The 22076-nt window shown below is 33.7% G+C and overlaps 3 protein-coding genes across 8 annotated transcripts; all 3 read right to left on the bottom strand.

Moving 5' to 3' along the window:
* Nucleotides 1-5290: 5290 nt before the first annotated feature.
* LOC105761108 (uncharacterized) lies at nucleotides 5291-6800 on the bottom strand. Its single transcript, XM_012578802.2, has one exon. It carries the CDS (start codon nucleotides 6655-6657, stop codon nucleotides 5512-5514), a length of 1146 nt encoding a protein of 381 aa, XP_012434256.1. The 5' UTR covers nucleotides 6658-6800; the 3' UTR covers nucleotides 5291-5511.
* A 2696-nt stretch (nucleotides 6801-9496) lies between these two features.
* LOC105761109 (uncharacterized) lies at nucleotides 9497-14472 on the bottom strand. 6 transcript variants are annotated; one of them, XM_012578803.2, is made up of 6 exons: nucleotides 13974-14472; nucleotides 13589-13699; nucleotides 13404-13462; nucleotides 11548-13305; nucleotides 10830-10968; nucleotides 9497-10277 (listed from the first exon to the last, which is right to left on the bottom strand). In XM_012578803.2, the coding sequence occupies exons 2-6, from the start codon at nucleotides 13689-13691 to the stop codon at nucleotides 9649-9651; spliced, it is 2688 nt and encodes an 895-aa protein (XP_012434257.1). In that variant the 5' UTR covers nucleotides 13692-13699; nucleotides 13974-14472; the 3' UTR covers nucleotides 9497-9648. The 6 variants fall into 6 exon arrangements, with proteins under 6 accessions (XP_012434257.1, XP_012434263.1, XP_012434258.1 ...); XM_012578809.2 differs by having other exon boundaries at nucleotides 10842-10968; XM_012578804.2 differs by having other exon boundaries at nucleotides 13589-13694.
* Nucleotides 14473-15930: 1458 nt separating this feature from the next.
* Nucleotides 15931-20701, bottom strand: LOC105761111 (ATP-dependent DNA helicase Q-like 1). Its single transcript, XM_012578813.2, has 10 exons — nucleotides 20534-20701; nucleotides 19953-20314; nucleotides 19598-19849; nucleotides 19124-19287; nucleotides 18896-18992; nucleotides 18747-18790; nucleotides 17661-17775; nucleotides 17220-17573; nucleotides 16581-16805; nucleotides 15931-16508 (listed from the first exon to the last, which is right to left on the bottom strand). The coding sequence occupies exons 1-10, from the start codon at nucleotides 20646-20648 to the stop codon at nucleotides 16401-16403; spliced, it is 1836 nt and encodes a 611-aa protein (XP_012434267.1). The 5' UTR covers nucleotides 20649-20701; the 3' UTR covers nucleotides 15931-16400.
* Nucleotides 20702-22076: the final 1375 nt, after the last annotated feature.

Raw genomic sequence — 22076 nt, 5'->3', positions numbered from 1 at the left:
AGTTGTATTCTAATTTAGGTATAAGATCGAGTTTGAGTCAAATTCATATACTATATTAATGTTATATATAGTTAAGTAATTTTCTTGGCCCCATATTATAGGTCTCAAATCTTGTCCATATTTGTAAATAGTTAACTCAAATCCATTTAGATCGGCTTATATTATTGTTCTATTTTTAGAATATAATTACTTTTATTTAATATTTAATAATTATGCATATTACCATCGTTATATAATTTTTTTAATTAAATTTATAAAAGCTTAACATGTCAAGTCTGGTCAGATTTGGGCATTGAATTTTAAAGCTCAACTCATATTTAAATGGGTCTAATTTTTTTACCTAAGCCTATTTTTTGAGCTTAGTCCTACTTTTTCATTGAATACACACTTGGCACCTAAATTTTCAAGTTGTCATAGAAAAAAAGTATCCTATTTTCTTTTTCCACTTCACTTACCCAGCTATCCTCATAGCAACTTGTTGATACATAGTATCAATGGAGGTAGAGAAGGAGGAGAGGGGGTGGCGTCAAGGAAGGCCGGTTCACCCATTCTCGGGTCGAGAGCCGAAAAAGTAGAGGCACTCAAGATGAATGCTTAATGCATTAGGATTGATAATGGAGAGGAGTCCCTCTACAATGTTGATACATTAGGTTATTTATAAGTAAGTGATGGCTCTTACCTGATTATGCTACTTAGTGGGCCCTGAGAGGCCCAATGGAAGGTCTAATCGGGTCTAAGTTGAAGTAATGATATAACAATAGTTCATCTCATAATCGAGAGGTAGGTTATAAAGTGATTATGCCTCGAGACCATCTACAAGGTGGAGGGTACAATTTATTAGCTGGATGACTCGGGAATATACGATGACTCAAGAGGCTATTAAAATTTATTCGTACCTATAATAGTACATTGGCGGATGGTGTTTCTATTCATGGTTGGCTCGTATAAATTTCGCTTTTGTGATTTAGTGGGTAGTATGTCTATTGGCTCGACAATCCGAAAATGAATAACATGTACTCAAGTAGTACAATTGTCAATTAAACGAATCAAATTTATACAATAGAGACGTGCCGTATGTATATCATGGATGTAATTATTAAAAATGTAAAATAGAGAAGGTTTAAGCCCTCCGTTAGTAATATAAAATATAAGAGATGCAACTCATTCATTAATAATATCAAACGTAAGAAAATACATACTATCCGTTAACGATATAAAATATAAGAAATATGTAAATTACCGTTACAAGTAAAAAAAAGGCATAATCCCGATTTGTAATTTAATTTTTTTTCCTTACATGGGACTTCTCCCACTAGTCTACACTTTCTTGTCACAAGAATTTCCTTTTCCCATTTTAACTTCCTCAAATACGAAAAAAGCTTAATTGTTTATTTTATAAAATTATTTTAAATTTTAATTTAATATTTCATTTTTTAATTTTTAAATATGTAATTATTTGTCAAATCACTTTGAAATGATTGAAAATATCTATTAATTTTGCTAATGTGGCATCCACATGACAGTCCATGTATATGCGATGTAAACAATTAATTAATTTTTAAAAAATAAAAAAATATTTTTATTTTATAATTTTATAATAATTTTATTTTAAATGATTTTCTGTCATATTAAAAATTTAATTAATTGCTGACGTGGTATTCAAGTATATGGTCAACAAAGTTAACAAACATTAATTTTTCATCTATTTTAAGTGATTTGATAAATAGAGCAAATTTAAAGACTAAAAGAGACGAAAATTTAAATAAAGAAGTAAAATAATTTTTTATAAAATTAAAATGCCAAATAAACCATTATAACTTAAAAAATAACATTGTATAGCTCATAACTTTAAAAATATTTGAATTCATAATAATTTAATTCAAAAATTTAAACCTCAAATCAAATTCAAACTTAAAAAATTTAAAATTAAAATAATTTAATCCGAAATTTAAGAATAAAAATTTTAAATTTTAAAATCACTTGATTTAACTAAAAATTAATTTAATCCGTCAGATCTAGAGATAAGGGATTAAATATTTGATGGGAGAAGGAAGAAAAATTAACATTGTGGACTTATTGTACAAACCCATAACTCAAAATCTACATGAAAAGCCCGTCCTCTATAAGGGGACTTTAGTTGAAGTGATTTTGCCCCACATACTGCTGCTGGAATTGGGACCTTATATGCTACTTTTGGCTTCTATTGGCAACAGCTAACCCAAAGCTTATCTCCAAACTAGATCTAATTATGGATTGGATCACTCTTTTAGGTCTGAAAGTTTATCTGAAAAGTAAAAAATTTTAGATAAAAATATAAGCTTAAAAAATAGATTTAGACAAAAAGTAAAAATGAGCCGAGTTTTGGGTAGGATTTTTTGATCCAGGTTTGGTCGAATCAACCTAAACTTTTTTTTCTGCTATTATTTCACTGCTATTTTGTTGTCATTTTACAATAGTATTGCTTCTATTTCGTTATTATTATTTGAATATTATACAATTCTTATTTTATTGTTAATTTTGCTATTATTTTAGAGGTATTTACTTGCTAAATTGTAACTATATTAATATTATTTAAGTATAATTTTTAATGTTTTTCAGTTTGTTGAAAATATTTATTTTAATATTTTTATATTTATATAAAAATAATCTAAAGAGAAATTAATACGGACAAATCGAATCAAGCTTAGCTTAATATTTTTAACCCGAGTTGAGTTTGAAAAAAATTAAATTCAACCAAACCAAATCCAAACTTAAAATATTACATTAACTTGACTGGACCGGTTGGTAATCAAATCTACTGCAAACCAATTATATGGATAATGATGGACGTAAGACTATTGGGAAAGGCAGCGAGGTGATGGGTTTTGTTGGAGTTTTCAATTCCCCATTGTCCTAAAACGACAAGATGATCACAAGATGGAAGGAAAAGATAAAGAAGAAGCCAAAAGAGTATTAATCCAATGCCTTAATCTTAACCTCCTTTATGTCCATTGTCTCATCATCCCCTTTCATGTCTACATCTACCTAATTACTTCTGCATTCCGAATTTATTAATATTTTAAAATATTTAATATATGTATTATTTAAATGAATGAGATTTAATATATTTTAAATATAAATAATTATTAATAAATTTTGGAATATTCTTGGATGACTACAAATAACTCGAAATTTAGAGCTAAAAAGGAGTGTTTGAGATGGATAGTACTTCAGTTATTCCTTTTATTCAAGTAATTTCAGTAGAACAACGTCACTTAGTTGTATTACGAGTTATTAAAAATTTATTCCAACTATTTTGAATAGATCAGGTTACATATATATATTTAGAGAGGGTAACCGGTAGTTGATAGTTTGACATGAATGGCGTCCTCAAAACCTCTGGATAAGTATATCTACATGCAACCGTCAGATACAAAAGTATGTAAACTATAAAAACGGGTCAAAGTGGATTGTCGCACACTAGCACTTCCACGTAATAACTCTACCAAAAACAATCATATTACCGAAATAGCTTCCGGAATGCCTGTTACGATTTTAGTTACCCAATAACCAATTTGGTCTCGAAGTAAGAAATAACCTGTTACGCCAAAAGATGCGATCAACACAACTAGAACCACGTCTATAACTCAAATTAATTCGTAATTCTTCAACTGTTACACAATAATTACTCTAAAATAACTCGTTCTCCTCTAAAAATAAACAAAAGAAAAAAAATCATTACATACTAGAAATTCCATAAAGAAAATACACGTGAAGCTATGTTTGTGAAGCCTTTAAAGATTTTGTTTTCATTTAATCTTTCTATTTCATTTGTTTGTTATATAAATTATTTAACAATTTTTCCCTTCAAATTTTAAACATTAAAAATTTAAAGTAGGTAAAGTTAAAGTTTTTATTGTTTATTACTATAAACAGTAAAAATAATAATTTTATATATTTTTAATATTATTTATGTAATGATCTATTCAATGGAATCAAAATTAAGTGAAATAAATGGATGCAAATTGACTATTATAATTTTCCACTGATCTGAAATAGTGCCCACCCATCAATACAACCAGAACCGATGTGGAACTAATTATGTTGACTAAGGGTGGATTTGGATGGATGATTGGGTACGGTACGGTACGTTTAATTTATTTTTTGTCTCATGCTACAGTATCGCTACAGTGTCTAATCTCACCGCCACCGCTATTTTTACACTAACCGCAGGTAAACGCACTGCCCATCCAAACTCACCCTAAGGCTTCATGTCTCCATTGAATAAAGCTCACAGTATTTTAACCATACCAGAAATCATCACCCCCACAGATCATTTTAACTAATACTTTTTTTATAAAAAAATTATATTTTAAAGAAAAATAAAGTAAGGGTTAAAAATTAAGAGGTAATAATTTTTAAGCACATGATTATTTTTAGGTGTAGTTACTGGGTTGGTTTTTTTTTATTTAAATAATTATTTTTATTAATAAAAGAAAGAGTGAAACACCATAAAAAAAACTTCAAACTAGTTTACTTCCAATGGTGCAAATAGTAATTAAAAAAGAGTTAGAATATTAAAGAAGTCCTTGAATATCTACCCAAAAAGAAAGTCCTTGAACTATGTAGTTTTATATAAATAAACCCTTATACTGTTTTCCCTAAAAGCCCTTATAATTTCATTACATCCAGATAAATTATTGAACTTTAATTTGTATCAGAACCTCATGTGATGACCTGATAGTTAGGGTATTCATCGTTCCAGATGTGGCCTGAGTTCAAATACCGAGTTTTGCCCTTTTCTTTAATTGATATCCCTTCGTCTTTAATTTATACCTAATATTTCAGTTGAAATAAAGAATAATAGGGCTTATTTGGATAAAACAAAAGTAAATTAATTGAAGGGCTCTTTTAATAGGGTTTTTAGTTATGAAATGCCTTTTTTTAGGCAAAACAAGTAAAGATAGGAGCAGTGTTGATGTGAATTCATATCTTTCCAAAATCCCAACAAATCCATCATGCAATACATTGAAAAAAAAATCATGTACATGTGCATGTGCATGTGTAAACCAAGAAGATACAAACAAAAAGATCCAGAGTTTTTTCATTTAGATTGAGGGTCGGTCAGGTCATATGGGGGGCCATCATCATGTGCTACTGCTGCTTTGGGTTTTCATATTTGCTCATCTACCATCATATTGTAAACCAGGAAAAAAGGTTGAAACTTTAGATGCCCTGAACCCAACCATGTGTGTGATATTATTGCCTTAATGGATTACCCTTTTTAAAAATCTTACAGATGCATCAACACTAGCAAAATATACCCATTCTTTTAATAAGTTCATCACTGCAAAATACATGGAAAACATTGAACATTGTTTTACTCAATCATCATCATTTCTAAAGGAAAAGCTTCTCCTTTATTGCAAAAGAGAACTTAATCATAATATTTTCTAGAAGGAAACAAAACAAAACCAAAAAATCTTCTATACAATTAACTTTTCTTCTTTTCATATGGTAGGTACCCCTAATTTACCTGGAGGAAACAGGATTCAAAGCTTTACATAAGCCATTCATGGCACCATAACCTTTTGAACTGAACCCCAAGCAGCCAAGCAAGCCTTGCCTGTAAGGCAAAAAAGTCTTCTTCCTCATTTCTTCAGCTTGTGCTCTATTTGCAGTGTAATGCAACTCATGTGGTGATGGTGGAACCCTCCTCTTAGATATCCCGTTCATAGGCTTATTATTATTGTTCTTGTTGCTTCTTTGATTCTCTGATCCCCCATTTGACACATTATTGCTTAGCTTCTCTTTTCTCCCAGGTTTCTTCTCTTTTGCCGGAGAGAATGAAATGGTTGACCAGAACTTATGATTGTTGCTTCTTCCTTCACTTTTGCTCCTTAAAAAATCTTTCAAAAAAACCCATCTCTTTGAGCTTCTCCCAGCTGAAGAAGACCTTGAAGAAGAAGCTGACATTGAAGCACTGGTTTCATTGCTGTCAGCTGTGTCAGCTTTCTTGTCTAAGCCTTGCTCTAAGCACATGCTTTGATCATCAATGCAGAGACCCAAAGTGGCAGTTCTCAAAGGGGACATGGATCTTGTTCTTCTCCTTAAAGACCTATCCCTCAACCGCAGATCTCTGCTTCTTACTTTGCCATCAACAACTTCATTGTCTTCATCTTCATGTTCAAGATCCAGCAAAGGAGCCAAAACCTGAGGCCTTTCCAAATGGGTGCATAGCTTCATAGGTCTGATCTTTCCATTCAAGAACAGTTCATCAGCTGAGCTCATGGATCCTGTTTGACCCGACCCTGATGATGACCCATATCTTGCAGAGAACTCAAACTCAAAACCAAGGGGAACTGGGTTATTATCAGGAGAAGATGGTTGAGTTGATGCTACCATTGAAGAAGATACCGAGGTCATTGCAAAATGCATAGGACTAGCTGGTGCACTATAATAGAACCCACCATAACCATTGATGGAGCCAGGTCCTGGTCCTGGCGCTCGGCCAGGGCTTGAAGGAGCACTTACATAGGGTGTGGAGCAGGTACTGTCATAGTCTTCATGGAAAACTTGGGGCTCATCATGGGGATCTAAGGTTTGGCCATTTGGGGTAATTTGTAGTTGTGATGCTAAACTTGAGTTTGATTTGTTGATTGGGTTTTGGAACTCCATTTTTTTTTTCTTTATTGGTGAGTGAAGTGAAGTGAAGTGAAGTGAGGAAGCTTTGGAGAGAGTTGTGTTGAGAGTACAAATAATGAGATAGAGAGATGAGAGGGCTTTTGAGTTTGAGATTTGTTCATCAATGTGGTTAATGAGTGGGGGGGGGGGAGTGCTTTATAATTTGTCAAATACCCAAAATGTCAATTTGGGGCTTCTTTCCATTTGTCCGTACTAAACTATGTGAATTAACATTTATTAATTAATTTCTCAAGTTTCATAAATGTTATACACTAACCCCCTTTCTCTTTTCAATGATTATTAATGATATTCCAAGTCTAGAACCAGAATAGATCCCACCCCACCTAATTAGCTCATCACTTCAACTTACACTTCTTTTTTCAAGGAGGATTTCCATATCAGGAAAGAGATCATAGACAACATTTTAGTGTTTTAATAGTTGTAAATTAAAAGTTATAAATAACAGAAAAATTATATCGCTTGGTTATTAACAGATAGTCATAACTATTCAATTATATATCTATTAAATAATTATGTTTATCGCTAAAGATATGACTATTCATTTAGGTAGTTACGTTTAGGGTTTAGGATAAATATGAGTAAAGTTTTATTTGGATGACAATTCAAATCTGATATCGCACCATTTTTTATATTCTTAGATTGTTTTATAAAAAATTACTGTAGAAATTCTTTATAGAAATTGATATCCTTGTTATGCTCTACCCAGTGGACTGTTTCCATCAATGCAAAACGCAGACAGTCAATCCTTGAAGTTCATTTGTCAAGAACTCTTTTGCACACCATAATATAGGTGGGGTGAATAAAACCTTAAAGAAAGTGGCATTGATACACACTTTGAAGCATTCATTAATTTCTCATAAATTTATTTTTATCCCCACACACCAATATATATATATATATAAAGTAGTATGAATGCTTGATCGAAGTCAAGTCATACTAAGCAAAAACATTTGATCTTAGGAAAAAATGTTGAAAAGAAACTCAACCATCATGGATGCACATCATATCATTGGACGCTTAGCCATCAGACCGAAATTCTCAAACTAATGTGTTGGATCCAATGCTAGCAATTTCGTGCATCTCAGTTAACCTACAAAACCTCTAAGAGTATTAAAATCATTAGATCAAATGTTATTAAAATCGAGTTGAACCAAACTTTGAGAAATCAAAATACAATGGATCTAGGAAGCATGAATCTTCTTCGACACAAGAAAACCTCCCTCAAGGATGAAGCTGAGGGAAAACCTTAACCAACATTATTATGCCAAAAGACAGAACCCTCTTATGTTGAAAACAAGGGTGGTTGGCAAAGGAGGAGGATGTGGTGGTGATGGTGGAGGATAATTGAAGATGAGGGTTAAAAGGATGGGGAGGGAAGAGCAGGTGGGGGAAGAGTGGAGGTCAACGAACTACCCAGTGTTCGACAAACACCAATTGATGAACGGTGGAGGAAACCTCACCTCCCCACGAAACAAGCATTTGATTTTACTCTCTTTTTATTATTATTAAGAAATAAGGAAAAAAAGAATCAACTTTAATCGTCATATATGGATTTATTCCATAATTATTTTAATAAATCGTCTAAATATATGTTTTAATTTATGGATTTTAATTCATGTAATGATATTATTAATGTTCCCTACATCCTTCTTCAACCATTTCATAGAATTTGAGGAAAAAACTATTTTGGTACAACATAATATTAAATAGTAGATTAGAAATGAACTAAATCCCCATTCAAATTCTTTTTAATTCAACTTCACCCCAAACTCAGAAAGTCAATGCCAATGGCAGCCACTCAATTAATTAAGAATACCCTGCTTGTGAGGGTGAATAATTGGAGCTGAATGTCTCAACTTGTTGAATATAAAAAAAACCTAATGCTACATCAAAAGAAATAAAAAAACAAAACAAAACAAAAAGCAAGCATTGAGAGAAGAGTAGGGGAATTAGGGATCCATGTGATGTGGGGAATTGGAAACTGCTCATTCAAAATAAAAACCCCTAAGCTACACATTGTCAAGTTACAAGTGTGAAAAAAAGAAGAAGACTTTACTGTGATGTCACCCCACCATTTCTCCCCCAACAGCCTCATTTGGTGTCACATGTTCTTCAAAAGGTAATGGGAGCCATTGGGCAATGCATCAAAAGATGAACAATAATTTTAAGGGCATAGGTACACGTCAACACCATGGGAGAACAGAAACTATAGCTCCTCCTTTTCATAGGATCCTAATTTTGGGGCAGCTGTTCCTCCTAGGCTGTGAGGTCCTGCACTGTCACCTACATTATCCTGCCTACTGATTTTTAACTAATAATTTAATCTTTGTTAGAAAAAACTTTTTTATTTAATATATTAAATTAAGGGTCAGAAGGATTAACGCCCTAATCATGTTTAGATTTTTTTCCCTTTTAAATTACTCAGAAGGATTAAGATTTCTACATGCTAATCTGTAAACATCTCAGAAAACACTCTTTTCAGTTCCCAATAAAGAAGAATATTGGTAGTATTCTGTAAGGCAGGCCATTTTCATTGCCAGCTATAGGAGAAAAATGGAATAACCAATGAACATGTGTTTCTCTTTAAGGTTTAAAGTTGAACTGTCATGGATTCATTTAGACATACTTCCAAGATTTTGATTTGATGGTTTCTGGGAAAATTTAAAAAAAAAAAGGATTAAACTTGAGTTCCAAGAGAAGTAAATTTGAATACGAGAATTTCAAGGTTTAAAGACAAAATAACCATATGATATTTTGTTCATTCTATTTTAGTCTCCAAATCTGCTTTAGACTTTGTTGTCATATAATGATGTGAGGAAATAAAAAGTTGCCATTGATTTTCATGGATGCAAAGTTCACAATTTTGAATTATACAGCAAGTATATATATATCTTCTTTCTGAGCAAAGAAGATTTTAACAATGGAACCTCAAAAAATACTAAAAAAAAAAGAAGAGAGGCTACCTTAAAGCAATAATAATAAATCAGAAACTAATTCATCAACTAAAGAAGTTAATACAATCTTCTCAATTTCTACACCCTCTTCAAATGCTTCCATGTCAAAATCAAGCCATCTTCCATACTTTGTGCTCATGTCCTTGTCTACAAGATCATCCACCATGGTATCATCCAAGCTTTTCCAACCAAAAATTTCTTTGTACACCTCTTCTGCCAACCAATCCCTCTTTTGGATCAAAATTTCCCATTTAACCAAACCTTTGCAGCTTCCAACTGAAACCTGTCGGTACCTTGACTCCACGCATTCACTCACGCAATCAAGTAGAAGCTTTTGTTCGAGTTTGTAATCTTCTCCATTTCTCTCCGCTCCATTCAGATGCTCAAGCTGATTGGAAGCCTTCAGGGTCATAACCTTCTCAGTCTGACCCAATGCATATTCTGTAAATAGTAGCTCAGAATCTTTTAGCACCATTTTCACAAAATCGTTTTCCCAACCGGTTGACTCTTTACAATCTCCGGAATTTGGTGGCCTCGTTAAATGCTTTTTATCCATTTCTCCTGAAGGTTTAGAAGATGCTGAGTCAGTTAACTCCATACCAAATTCTTGATCTTGAACCAACAGGAATGGTTTGGAGCCTGAGTGTTAAGAGTGTTGTATGTGGTGGTTAAAGCAACGATAACAGAGTTCCGTAATGTCATTCAATCAGGCTTTAGCTTATACAATAGTCACCGCAATAACATGGTTACTGAAATTTATCCATTATGAAGATATAAGCAAAAATATAAGTATGATGCAAAATTCATAAACTAATCCAGATCATTCTAAATTCATGCACTTCACGAATAGCATTGCACTGCCTCTCAGACATATAGGGTGGGTTTGGATGGGCGGTGGGGTGCAGTGCGATGCTTGTAGCCTACTTTTTGTCTCACGCTACAGTATCGCTACAGTATCTAATCTCACCGCCACCGCTGTTTCTGCACTAACTGCAGGTAAATGCACCACCATCCAAACCCACCCATAGTTTACTATATTCTCTAGACTTTGTCCCAAGTTCTTAATCACAAAAATATTCCTAGTAGCTTCATATCTTTCCAATTCATATATGATGCATAAGAAAATGGGTTCAAATGGAAGAACTGTAGAACTACAAAAAAGAAAATAAGAATAAGACGAGTGAAGCTTACTGTTTCTGCTACCTGAGCAGCTACCACTCGTGACAGCATGTTCAAGAGTCAAAAGCGGGCCGGGATGTTGGTTATCAACTTCTATGTCATTCTCACTGCTGCTGCTGCCAGCATTTTGCTCTTCAATTTCTTCAGATAACTGGCATCATTCAAACTTAATTTTAAGTTATATGTCATCTTTATGTAAGATTGAAAACTAAGAATACAGTTTCTAGAGAGGTAATAGACAATAAACTGAAGAACGGTTGCATGAATGAAGAAGAAGCACAAGTCCCAGATACCAATAGAGGAACATCTATAATTCAAATAGAATCACAGGATGAAGATGCCAGGCATATGATAACAGAAAAAAGGAAGTAGAATTGAAATTGCAAGTTATTTGACAGTGCACTAGATCAGATTTCCATATTTCAACAAATCAAGAAGAATCCAACTTTGGAGAAAATGAAACCACCTTAAACAAAGTTCTCCATCAATTACCAACTTCTCTTTGTGATCACCATTCATAGCTATTGCTTGCTCTGGCTTTTAACAATAAATCTAAAAGTTTCTACACATAATAATTATTTAATACTATTATTATTTATGTGGTTCAGGGAAAGCAAAAATCCAAGCAGATTCTATACTCTTGAAAAACCTTTTGCAGTGCACAAAAGCAGGAAAAAAACCAAGACCTGCTATTATGAGTATATCATAGCAGTGAGCAAGAAAAACAAACCTGCCACTTCCTTCCCCAATCAAGCCCCAGCTTGTCAGAAGAGTGATCAAAATCACCTGAGCTATATGAGATATCATGACCTAGATCCACCTGAAGAGTTTTTTGATGTGCTGCTGATGTTGTGGTTGCTGTACCAGATGAGGGCACTGAGTTTTGCAAACTTGAGGTGGGGCTAGCAGAAGTCCCCTCTATAATGATATTGCAGTTGGATGACTCGATTCTACATGTCAATTCTTGAAGCTTTTTCTCTAAAATAACACTCAGAGCATCCCCACCAATTACATTGAATCCAGGAGAAGAAAATGCCGAGCTTTTTAAAAATAGCAGATCATTGTCACTAGAAGGATCAGTATCAAAGCTGCTGCTCTGTTCAGAAGCTTTACTAGTGGAAGATACGTCGGGCATGGACTTTGATAAGGGGGATGTAAATGTAAATGAAATGACATCCATGCTTGTTTTCTTTATATCTGAATCCTGATTTAAGTGCCCATCAGTTGTAACATTACATTTTATGGACCTTTCACCACCATTTTTAGATGATATATCAGGAACAGTTTCTCCAACTGGAATATCCTCATTTACAGGACGTTTCTTTCTAGGCAAATTCTTTCTTCTAGACATTGGGACCTCTTTTGCAGTATCAGTTGCCACTGAAACCGTCTTCCTGGAGTTTACGGTCCTATTAAGCCCTGCTGTACCATTTATGGACCTACCATTTTTACCTTGTTGGTCCAAGGTTGAACTCTTTGATGTTGAATAATCTCTATTGGTTATGCAATTCTGCTTCTGATTATTCTGCCTCAGCACATTGTTAGTCCTGTTTGCAGAGGTTCTTTTCTCCACTGTCCTTTGTACATCTGACACACTTGTAGAAAACTGTTTTCTTTTAGCATCATTCCTTTCCTTCTTGTTCACTACACTCCCATTAAAACTCGATGATGACCCTTCTTTCCTTTGAATACTAACCCTTGCTTGTTCTGCAAGTGAGACTGCTTTTCCCTTGTTCCTTGAACCATTAGAAATACTTTTTTCCGAGTCCTTAGTTATCCTGAATGTTGGTGTATAATCTGATTTACTGTGAATCTTGTCCTTATGCTGTACTTTCAAAGGCTTCACCATACTCTCACCACACTCATCGGCTCTTTGAGGCCTGGATGCTTTATGTGCAGCTTCAATTTTCTCTTTCAAATTCCGCATTTTCAGAGGAACAGAAGAGGACCCAAATGATGGCACTTTACCTTTGGAAGTTGCCTGAGGACTAGCCTCAATAATCTTTGCAGCTGCTTCCATTATATAAGCTGCGTTCTTGGTTGGGGTGAATGCTGGACTCCTGATAGGAGACAAAAGCTTATGATGAGTGATTGGAATTGGCTTTGCTGACTTTGGAGGCAATATTTCAGTCTGAAATCTCTCAATTGGTCGGTTCTGCACCTTACGAGACCTTGGTTCAATGGGATTTGAAGACGACCTGTCAAGCTTGTTAGAAATGCTAGCGTAGTCTGCAGGTTGATATTCATTCCATAAATTAGGAGTATTTCTTTCATTCTGAGATACTCTAAGAGAAGAAGACCCTGAGTGCGGGATGGAAGAAAGCTCAGAGACATTCAACGTTGGCAACGAGTCCAACCCCATAAGCCTAGCAACAACCCCAGGCGCTCTAGATCCATATCCTTCATCACTAGTCACTGAAGAAGAAGAATTAAAATCACCACTTCGCGTATTATTTGAAGCGGCACTATACTCATCCCCCTCCCTCTGCTAATGCAAGAAAACCAAACAATACATCAGAAAAACTAACATTTAACCAGGATAAAAAGTAGAGCAAAAGAAGATTAAAGTGAGGAGAGGAAATTTACCACCGAATGAGGCGGAGGCTTCACTGCATGTTCCTCAGCTTTTCCTCTCTTTGATTCTTCTATAGTAAAAAATGCAAACAAATGGTGCAGTGAATTACAAACATGTCCACGATAAATCAAAATAGGAACTTAAAAACACAAAAGAAATACATGCATATCCATATAGATGAAGAACAACAATGTACCTTGTAACTCAGAATTGTTTGAAAACAGCTTCTTTCGAGATTTACCATTCCAATCAAACAATTGAAAAAACCCTCCCTTTGCACGTTTCCTTTCAGCCTCCATTATCTTATCTAACACAAATCAACATTACTCAAAGATTTAAACCCAAAATGCAGAAAAAAAAGTTTAATTATTTATCAAACAAGACCCTAAAAGTCAATCTAAAACGAGTATTATCCCCTTAACTAAAAAAATGTAGCAGCTCTTAAGGGAGTTGATGCGAAGTCAATAGCTAAGAAAAAGGAACGAACTCTAATTTCAAAAACCACATACAAACAAGCGAATCAGATCTCCATAACATGTAAATGAACCCCAGGAAAAATAATTAAAAAGAAAAAAAGTCACCTTGAATTCTTCAAAAGTGGCAAAACCCCATGATCCAGGTACCAAGCTCCTTCCTTGTTACAATGGGCTTACATAAAAGCAGCTAAACCTAACTGGGTATTCTTTAAATTGAACAATAAACTTGAATCTTTCAAAAGTTTGAACCTTCAAGCACCATTTTGTTTTCTTTCTTCCAAGTGTTGTAAGGCTGTCTTTTTTACTGCAACTAGAATACTACTACTAATGCAGATAACAGAAAAAAGAAATGGAATTTGGTTTTAGCAAAATGGACCAAAAAAGGACAGAAAAAAGGATCCATCACTGGGAAATATTTTAATGACATTAGCAGAGAGATAAAAGAGACAGATTTGTTTGATACCCAGAGATTTAGAAGCAAAAAAGGTCAAATTAAATAAAGAAAAAACAACTGGATGAGAGAGTTTAACAGTGTAAGAAATGTCTGGTTTTGAGCATTAAATTTTTGAAGGAGGGGTGACATTACATTGCACGACCCAACTCTGCTGTTGAAGATTTAAAGACCCAAGGCTTTGTCTTGTGAAATAAATTAATTTTTTAAAAGGGGGAAAAACTTACTGCCTTGGTCATGTAACGTTCTTACTTTGTTACCATTGCCACATGGGGCAGTTTCACCATGGGCTTAGGACCTTCTCCATTGGTTGGACTCCACCTGCACTCCCACTTCGCTAATTATTTTTGGTCAAATTCTGCTATTAATCCCTATACTATGTATAAATTGTGGATTTAATCTCTATATTTTAATATCGTCATTTTTAGTCATACTTTTTGAATTTTAAAATTTCAATCCTAACCCAATTTCTATACTCTACCATTTTTAATAATATTAAGCAATAAACACATTATCACATATGTAATCAGGGGTGGTTTGCTTTGCCCCCAAAATGAAAATTTGTATTAACCCTTTTAAAATCCAAAACTTACAAATTAATACATGATAAAATGGTATTTTGTCTCCCTAAACTAATAAAATTATGATTTAACCTTTCTAAAAATTATAAAGTTTTAAGGTTACAATGAAAAAAACATTTTAGCTCTCATAAAATTTTAATTTTAATTTCAACCCTCCATAAAAATCACTTCCTAGCTTCACCCCTATTTGTAATGTCATGACAACTTGTTATTTTTACATAATACTCACAAAAGGCATGTTATTTTAGCTAATGGAACTATTGTCTAAGTCAAGACTGAAATTTCAAAATCTTTAAAGCATAAGGACTAAAAATGATCAATTGGAGATTAATGACTAAATCCTCAATTCTTGCATAGCACAAGACTAATAACTAAATTTGACCTATCAGATTTAACTAATATTGTTTGGATTAAAATTGAAATTTCAAAATTCAAAAATGTAAAAATGGAAATTAACCAAATTCAAGCAACCTATGATTGTACAAGGGTTAATAGCAAAATTTGACCCATTGTTTTTTATATTTCACCCAAAAACAAAAACAAAAACACTTTAACTGAATCAAAATATTTACAACCGAACAAAACAAAACAAACAAAAAAAAAATTAAAACTGAATTGTGAAATGTAACGAAAAATACCTTATTCACGTGATTGGTTTCTTCTTTATGAAGTTAAATTTCCTTTTTTAAATTTTGTTGTTCTTCCGCTTTCTTTAAAGCTTTTGGCCTTTTGCAAGTTTATAGTTGCCAAGCTTAAAAATTGTGAAATGGTAGTGCCACTGTGCCATTTCCATTGCAGGAACTGTGTTTGTCCTTGTAAGCAAAGAAGCAGAAAACAAACTATTTAATTCATAAGCTGAAACATGCAATTGCAAATGTGCAATACAACTACATGTCATTTTGTTTTGTTCAGTGCTGTTAAGATTCCTATCCCAAGATTTTCTCTATCCTTTTTTGCCCGGTTTCTCCGACAACCAAAAAGGCCCAAAACCAAGTAACCTATAAAATAAACCCTTTATTTTTTGTCAAACTTTTCAACCAAAAAATATTTTTTTTTATCAAAAAGTTTAGGTTATAGACAAGTTTTTACAATTTTAAGCAAAGGGGTTAGTCTGTTAGGCACATGATTATGTAACAACAATATAGGGTAGTTGACATGTCAATTTCAACGTCAAACAACAATACATAATCTCTCTTAATTGAAGGAATCCTTCCCTGTGAATGTGCTGTGCTGAATGAACCAGAAACCCTACAAAAGACAGACCATGTTTTTGGCTGTTGTTTTCATTGGCTGGGCGCAATAGCAACATTATCATTAGTGGTAGCATACCTCCGGTGGGTCTCTCAATTATACGCTAAACATACCTCAGCTGTAGGACTTGAAACATGTTTTTCCATTTAACCTCACAAATCACGACAAATTCATGCAATAAAAGATCATTTCTTCATCCAAATTGAGAAGGTAAGGGAAGGAAATAAAAAACCTCCATGCCTATGGTCATTAGGAAGTTCTGAGACAATTATCACAAGGGTTTGAACCGTTTTTACAAGCTTTTCTGTCAAAAGACTCTCCAAAGTGTTCGAGTAAGATTTTTCTGCGGCATTCATCCTAGAAAAGACGAGTTTCAGCATAAGTTATGGTATCAAGAGAAAATAAAAGAAAAAAGGGTCACTGACAAACCTTGAGTTCACAGTACTGCCGCATTTTCTGAGCTTGAGCCATGGCTGTTTTAAAGCTTTGGCTCTTGCAACCTTGCCCGTTTCGTAACATGCATACAACCCGACTGAAATCCTTCTTCTGGTATAAAGCAATGCATACAGCACTGCAATTATCTCTTCCAGCCCTCCCGGACTCTTGATAATAACTTTCAATTGATTTGGACATTGTGTTGTGCACAACAAAACGCTGAAAATAGTTTTATAAGAAAAAGAATAAATAAACTTTATATAAAAAACTAATGAAACATAAAGAAGTATTTTAATATCAACTACCATAAATCAGGTGCAATTATTTTAATTACAATGTTATATAGCTACAAACGTGAAAATAACTGGAACAATCAAAGCAAAAAACAGTAATTAGGTTAAATGTTGTGTTGAATCTTATTTTAAAAATTGACTAGACTGGTTGATGAATGTAATTATGATTGTATAAAGCATAGATAGTTTTCCCATATAAATCAATCACCTACCAAATAAAAGTTTCCCCCATAATGCACTGTCTAATATGGTCCAATTACACAACTGGAAACGTGCACAGCCTAGTTTATAAAATTTATAGGCATGATAGAGTTAAATTGTAAATCTTATCTGGACTTACAACATCTGGTTTGTCGATTCCCATCCCGAAAGCAATAGTTGCGCATACAATCTGGACCTCTCCATCAAACCATTTCTTTTGAACAGTTACTCTTTGTTGAGAAGCCAAACCAGCATGGTAATATACTGTTTTAATCTTGCATTTCTCATTCAGAAAATTTGAAACCTCAGCACATTCATTTTTTGAAAGGCAATATACAATCCCACATTGATTCTTAAAACGATCTAGCAGAAGCTGACCAAGTTGTTTTAATGAATCCTTAGCCTTCCCAATCACCTCATACTTCAAATTGGGTCTATCAAAGCTTGTCTTGAGGACTAAAGCATTAGGAATTCTCAACGCTTTAAGAATATCCTGCAAAGCACCAATGGAGACAAAACGAAAACTTATTGTTTAATTTATTCAACAATTAAAAGAAAAGCCCAACTTAACTTTAAGTACCTCACGGACTGAATGGGTGGCTGTGGCCGTCAATGCTGTCACTGGAACATTCGGAAAATGCTGCTTAAGACATCCTAGTCCTCTGTAGTCTGGACGAAAATCATGACCCCACTGGCTGGAAAGAATTTAAAGCTCGTAATTTTCTTGTTATAATAAATTAATATAACAAATTGCATAGTTTGATCATTGATTTTTGCTGCTAAGGCACATACTGTTTATCACCCAGGGATACAGTTGGCCTGGGATGTATCGCTTACTATGTAACATAATGCTAGTCATAGCAAGCTTTGTAGGATGCAGGTTGGTTATTCTACAAAGAATCTCACTCATGATTCCTCCATCCAAAAAAAAAAAAAAAGAAAGCACATAAAGAAACAAACTATAAAAGGCCGACATAATTTGTTCATGATGTGGTCTTTTACACAGAAACAGAAGAATTAGGCTTATGCAGACAATCAGCAGTCAAACATAGAGTTCCTACACAACTCTTTCATCTCAGCTAGGGCCATCTCAGATGCCATGAAAGCCTTGGTGTCAAGTGAAATAGAGAAAATATACAAATGCAGTCAATGGCTGAGAAACATGGATAATCAGCTTGGAAAAAAAATTGTATTTGGCAAATATCAAAAAACACTTATACCTACTAATTTTCTGACTATGATAATTTGAGATACATTTTCTTTTGAGTTTGGTTCCCATGAGATATTCACTTTTCATAGACTCTTACTTTTCTATAACCACAATAGTATACCAAGTTGTGTATTATCAAATCTCCGACTTACATCAATAGTTAGGTCTTTGGACCTTGTACAAATGTTTGGTATTTGGATCATGACAGAGCACGGTTTGATGCATGCAGAAACCAAATAGCAATCAGTGAGCTGAGTTGATTTGAGTTTTGAAAATATTTTACTAGAGGCCTTGAACAGTTCACAAGTTATGTACCAGATGCATATCAAACATGGGAGGAATAAAGCTTCTTACATGACATATATTCTAAGAATAGAATCAAATATCAAAATATGCACGTCAAAACCATCAATAATAACCCAAATTTCTGTAGTATAAACCAAGAAAAGGGCAAACCTCACACAATGTGCTTCGTCAACAGCAAAACCTGCCAATTGTCCCTACATGAGAGAAGAAATTACAATAGCAACTAAAAATTTCAAAGCTTAACATGTATTTCAAAGCTTAACATGTTTACATTCATTTAGTAAGAATGTAAAACTCACCTTTCTATGCAAGCATTTCAATACCTCAAGAAATGATTGGTTTCCAGCAACCCTTTCTGGAGTCACATATAAAAGCTTGCATGATGGATTATCTTTTCTACAAGCACAAAAAGAAAACATAAATAGGAAAAGAAATAGCTAGACCAAAAACCTTTTCAGTGATCACTGTATCTATAAATTCAGAAAAAAGAAAAAGAAAGATATTTCCTAGCCAAAAAAATAACTTGCCTTAGCTCATGCAGGACAGCTGCTGCTTGAGAAGCAGTTTGTTGAGAATTCAAAAATGTAGCGGGTATTCCAAACTTAAGGTTCAGTGTAACTATTTGATCCTGAATTAGAGATAGTAAAGGAGAAATGACCAGTGTAACACCAGGTTTCAAGGTCGCCGGAAGCTAAACAAAACATAAGATACATCACAATGTTGAAAATAAAGATAAAAACTAACTCAACTAGCCAAAACAAATAAATAAGTAACAAAAATAAAACAGACGGAGCAGGTCTGCCTATCCAAGTATCCAAATAAAATCCCAGCATTATCCAAGTGTATATTATTCCATGTTTAGTTTAGACTTTAAATTTAAGAGTCAAAACAAGTTCAACATTCAATTGCAGCTCTAAAGGTCAGATCTTTCATCTGATTACTTCAGAAACTTTGCAAATTTAATAGAGATAGTTCACAATTATCATCTTTAGAGATTTGACCTGATAACAGAGACTTTTACCACCCCCGGTAGGCATGAGAATGAAGCAATCTCGCTTAGCCAGAGATGCTTTACAAGCCTGACGCTGCAATGCTCGAAATGATCTGTTACCAAAGATAACAACATTTGCTAATTCAACGTCATCCAAAGCCTGTAATTCATCATAACTCAGAGTCCCATTGCCACCCATTGACGTGCTGAAGAACTGCTTTTGACCAGAAATTGAACCTTCAGTCACACTACTCCTACAGCCCTTCAAAATCAAACCAACTAATTCAGTATCTTCAAGTGTCTTAACTTTAACAAGAAACCAATCATTGTGATTACTAAAAATCTTACAGTGAAAAACTTCTTACCACACGACTACTTTGATCCTGACGAGAAGAGAGGGTCGAAAAGTTCCCCTTTTTCTTCGAAATCCATACGTCCAAGCTCTCTTCGTCACTGGAAGAATCCAACTCCATCAAATTTGTTTGCTTTTTTCGTTTAGGCGAATCATCTATGACGTTGATGCAGTTTCCCACATTGGTATTACTGTTACTCCTAGTATTGGGAAGGGCATTTTTGTCAAGCATATTATTCAAAGCTCCACAAGCTTCTGATTCCACAACCTGTAAATCATCATCCCAATCCTCACTATCTTCCATTGTTTCAGCCAACGCCACCAGAAAATCATCTCCACAGTGCTCCACAGTAATAAAATCTCGCCCATCATCACCTTCAGAAATTCAATCAATTTTTAAATCTTGCACTATATGTTTACTTGTTCTTCTCTTAATTTCACCCATAATTTTATTTATCATTTAATATTACTAAGAACCATTTCTTTTTTTTTTTTTTCTATCGAATGAAAGAAAAAAAATAAGAAAAGTCGAAAATTGGTCCAAAAATTAACCCAAAATCAGGCAAAAAATGAAAAAAAATTTATGAGAAGTACCGTAGAGAGAGATCAAACGATCTAAGCTCTTCTTTGCCAATCGTTCATCAAAGCCGAACTCAAGAGCCAGGCTCAGCAACCGAGCTTTCTCCAGCTTGAAATCGTGATCTTCCATTTCCTGATTGACGAGCGGTGAATCTTGGGAGGTTTTTTTCTTTTCTTTTTTTAATCAAGGCAGAAGCTAAAATTAAAACTCCCGCGCTATTGTGCTTTTAAACCTAGAATATCCGGCGCCTGATTTGATGTTACGACGTCGTGTTGCTACCACAATTTAATTAACATAAATGAAAAGGTTAAAATGTGCTTGAAGCCCCTATACTCTTCATACATTTTTAATTTAGTTTTTCTACTTTTATTTTTAGGGATTTAATCTTATTTTTCAAAATTTAAAATTCAAGTTTACTTGTTAACCTATTAAAATTAATCTGTTAAATTCCATGGTGAAATATTTTGAAATAAACAATATTTACTTCGTAGCCTTGTAAACAAAAAAAAAAGGTGTTGAGATGAATTTGAATTTAATAGAAGAATCTTAACAATGTTAACAATTGGACATACATTTTAAAATTAGAAAATTTGAGAAACTAAATTCCTTAAAATAAAAGTAAAAATACTGATTTCAAAATTACAAAGAATATAGGGACTTAAAGTATATTTTAACCAAATAAACTGTTAACCTATGTCATATTAAATTATGTTTCCATAAAAAAATCACTAGATTATGCGCCCATGACTTGAATGAAACTAAATTCTTGATGTCAAATTTTTTTATCGATTTTAAATTGGATAAAATAAAAATACCGTTACAATAATATATATCTTTTAATAAAAAATTAAACCTTTAACATTGTTAATAAAGATAATAAAATTTGTATATGATAGACAAGTTTAACAATTAAATGTAACTTGCTATATTTCTCATTACAATTTTTACTTGTCTAAGTAAAACTTAAATAGAAGAAAAATACAACCACTTGCACTACTTGCAAGCCTAGGAATTTGAAATGTGCAACTTGCTCACCGGTATCTTATCAAGTTTAATAAAATTAATTAGCAGCAACTCTAAGTAAGTTGACAACTTATTAGTTTGTATCAAAAACATCAAAATAGTTCGCATGTCAATTCACAAGATAGCTCACGTCTTGTGTATCCGCGAGCCTGTTCGCATTTTGACAATCCACCAAATGGTTCGCACTTGGATTGTCTTCACATTTGGACTGATACAAACTCGACCAAGGGCTCAACTGATGTCATTCGTGATCCAATCGAGTTACCAGCTGGTCCAATTACTCGAACTTGAGCCAAGCAATTTAAAGAAGCAATTTCGGCCTTAATTGAACGAGTTTGGGAGGAAGCTTCAATTGGACTCATCAATCGAGCTTGGGATGGCTTATCAACTGCCCCTTGCATTCTACTTGAAACTGGATTTCAATCTAGCTAGCTAATTAGCTGCTAAATAAGACTAAAACGTTTTTTAGTCATTTCAATTATATTAACTATGTTTTAATTTCCTACAGCATTATTACATGTTCTGATTGTTTTT

The sequence above is a fragment of the Gossypium raimondii genome, chromosome 11 (genome assembly GCF_025698545.1).
Source record: "Gossypium raimondii isolate GPD5lz chromosome 11, ASM2569854v1, whole genome shotgun sequence".
NCBI lineage: Eukaryota > Viridiplantae > Streptophyta > Magnoliopsida > Malvales > Malvaceae > Gossypium > Gossypium raimondii.
This window is presented reverse-complemented; position numbering and strand designations above follow the sequence as displayed.

What these genes read in the sequence shown, in the direction of transcription:
- LOC105761109 (XM_012578803.2), bottom strand. Translation starts at nt 13,691, where the DNA reads ATGGAGGCTGAAAGGAAACGTGCAAAGGGAGGGTTTTTTCAATTGTTT. An exon ending in AAACAATTCTGAGTTACAAG is followed by an intron (nt 13,463 to 13,588) that starts GTACATTGTTGT and finishes TTTTTACTATAG; the next exon opens with AAGAATCAAAGAGAGGAAAA. An exon ending in ATTGGGGAAGGAAGTGGCAG is followed by an intron (nt 10,969 to 11,547) that starts GTTTGTTTTTCT and finishes GAATGATGCCAG; the next exon opens with TTATCTGAAGAAATTGAAGA.
- LOC105761108 (XM_012578802.2), bottom strand. Translation starts at nt 6,657, where the DNA reads ATGGAGTTCCAAAACCCAATCAACAAATCAAACTCAAGTTTAGCATCA.
- LOC105761111 (XM_012578813.2), bottom strand. Translation starts at nt 20,648, where the DNA reads ATGGAAGATCACGATTTCAAGCTGGAGAAAGCTCGGTTGCTGAGCCTG. An exon ending in AGGATCAAAGTAGTCGTGTG is followed by an intron (nt 19,850 to 19,952) that starts GTAAGAAGTTTT and finishes TTGATTTTGAAG; the next exon opens with GGCTGTAGGAGTAGTGTGAC. An exon ending in GACGAAGCACATTGTGTGAG is followed by an intron (nt 17,776 to 18,746) that starts GTTTGCCCTTTT and finishes AATTCTTTCCAG; the next exon opens with CCAGTGGGGTCATGATTTTC.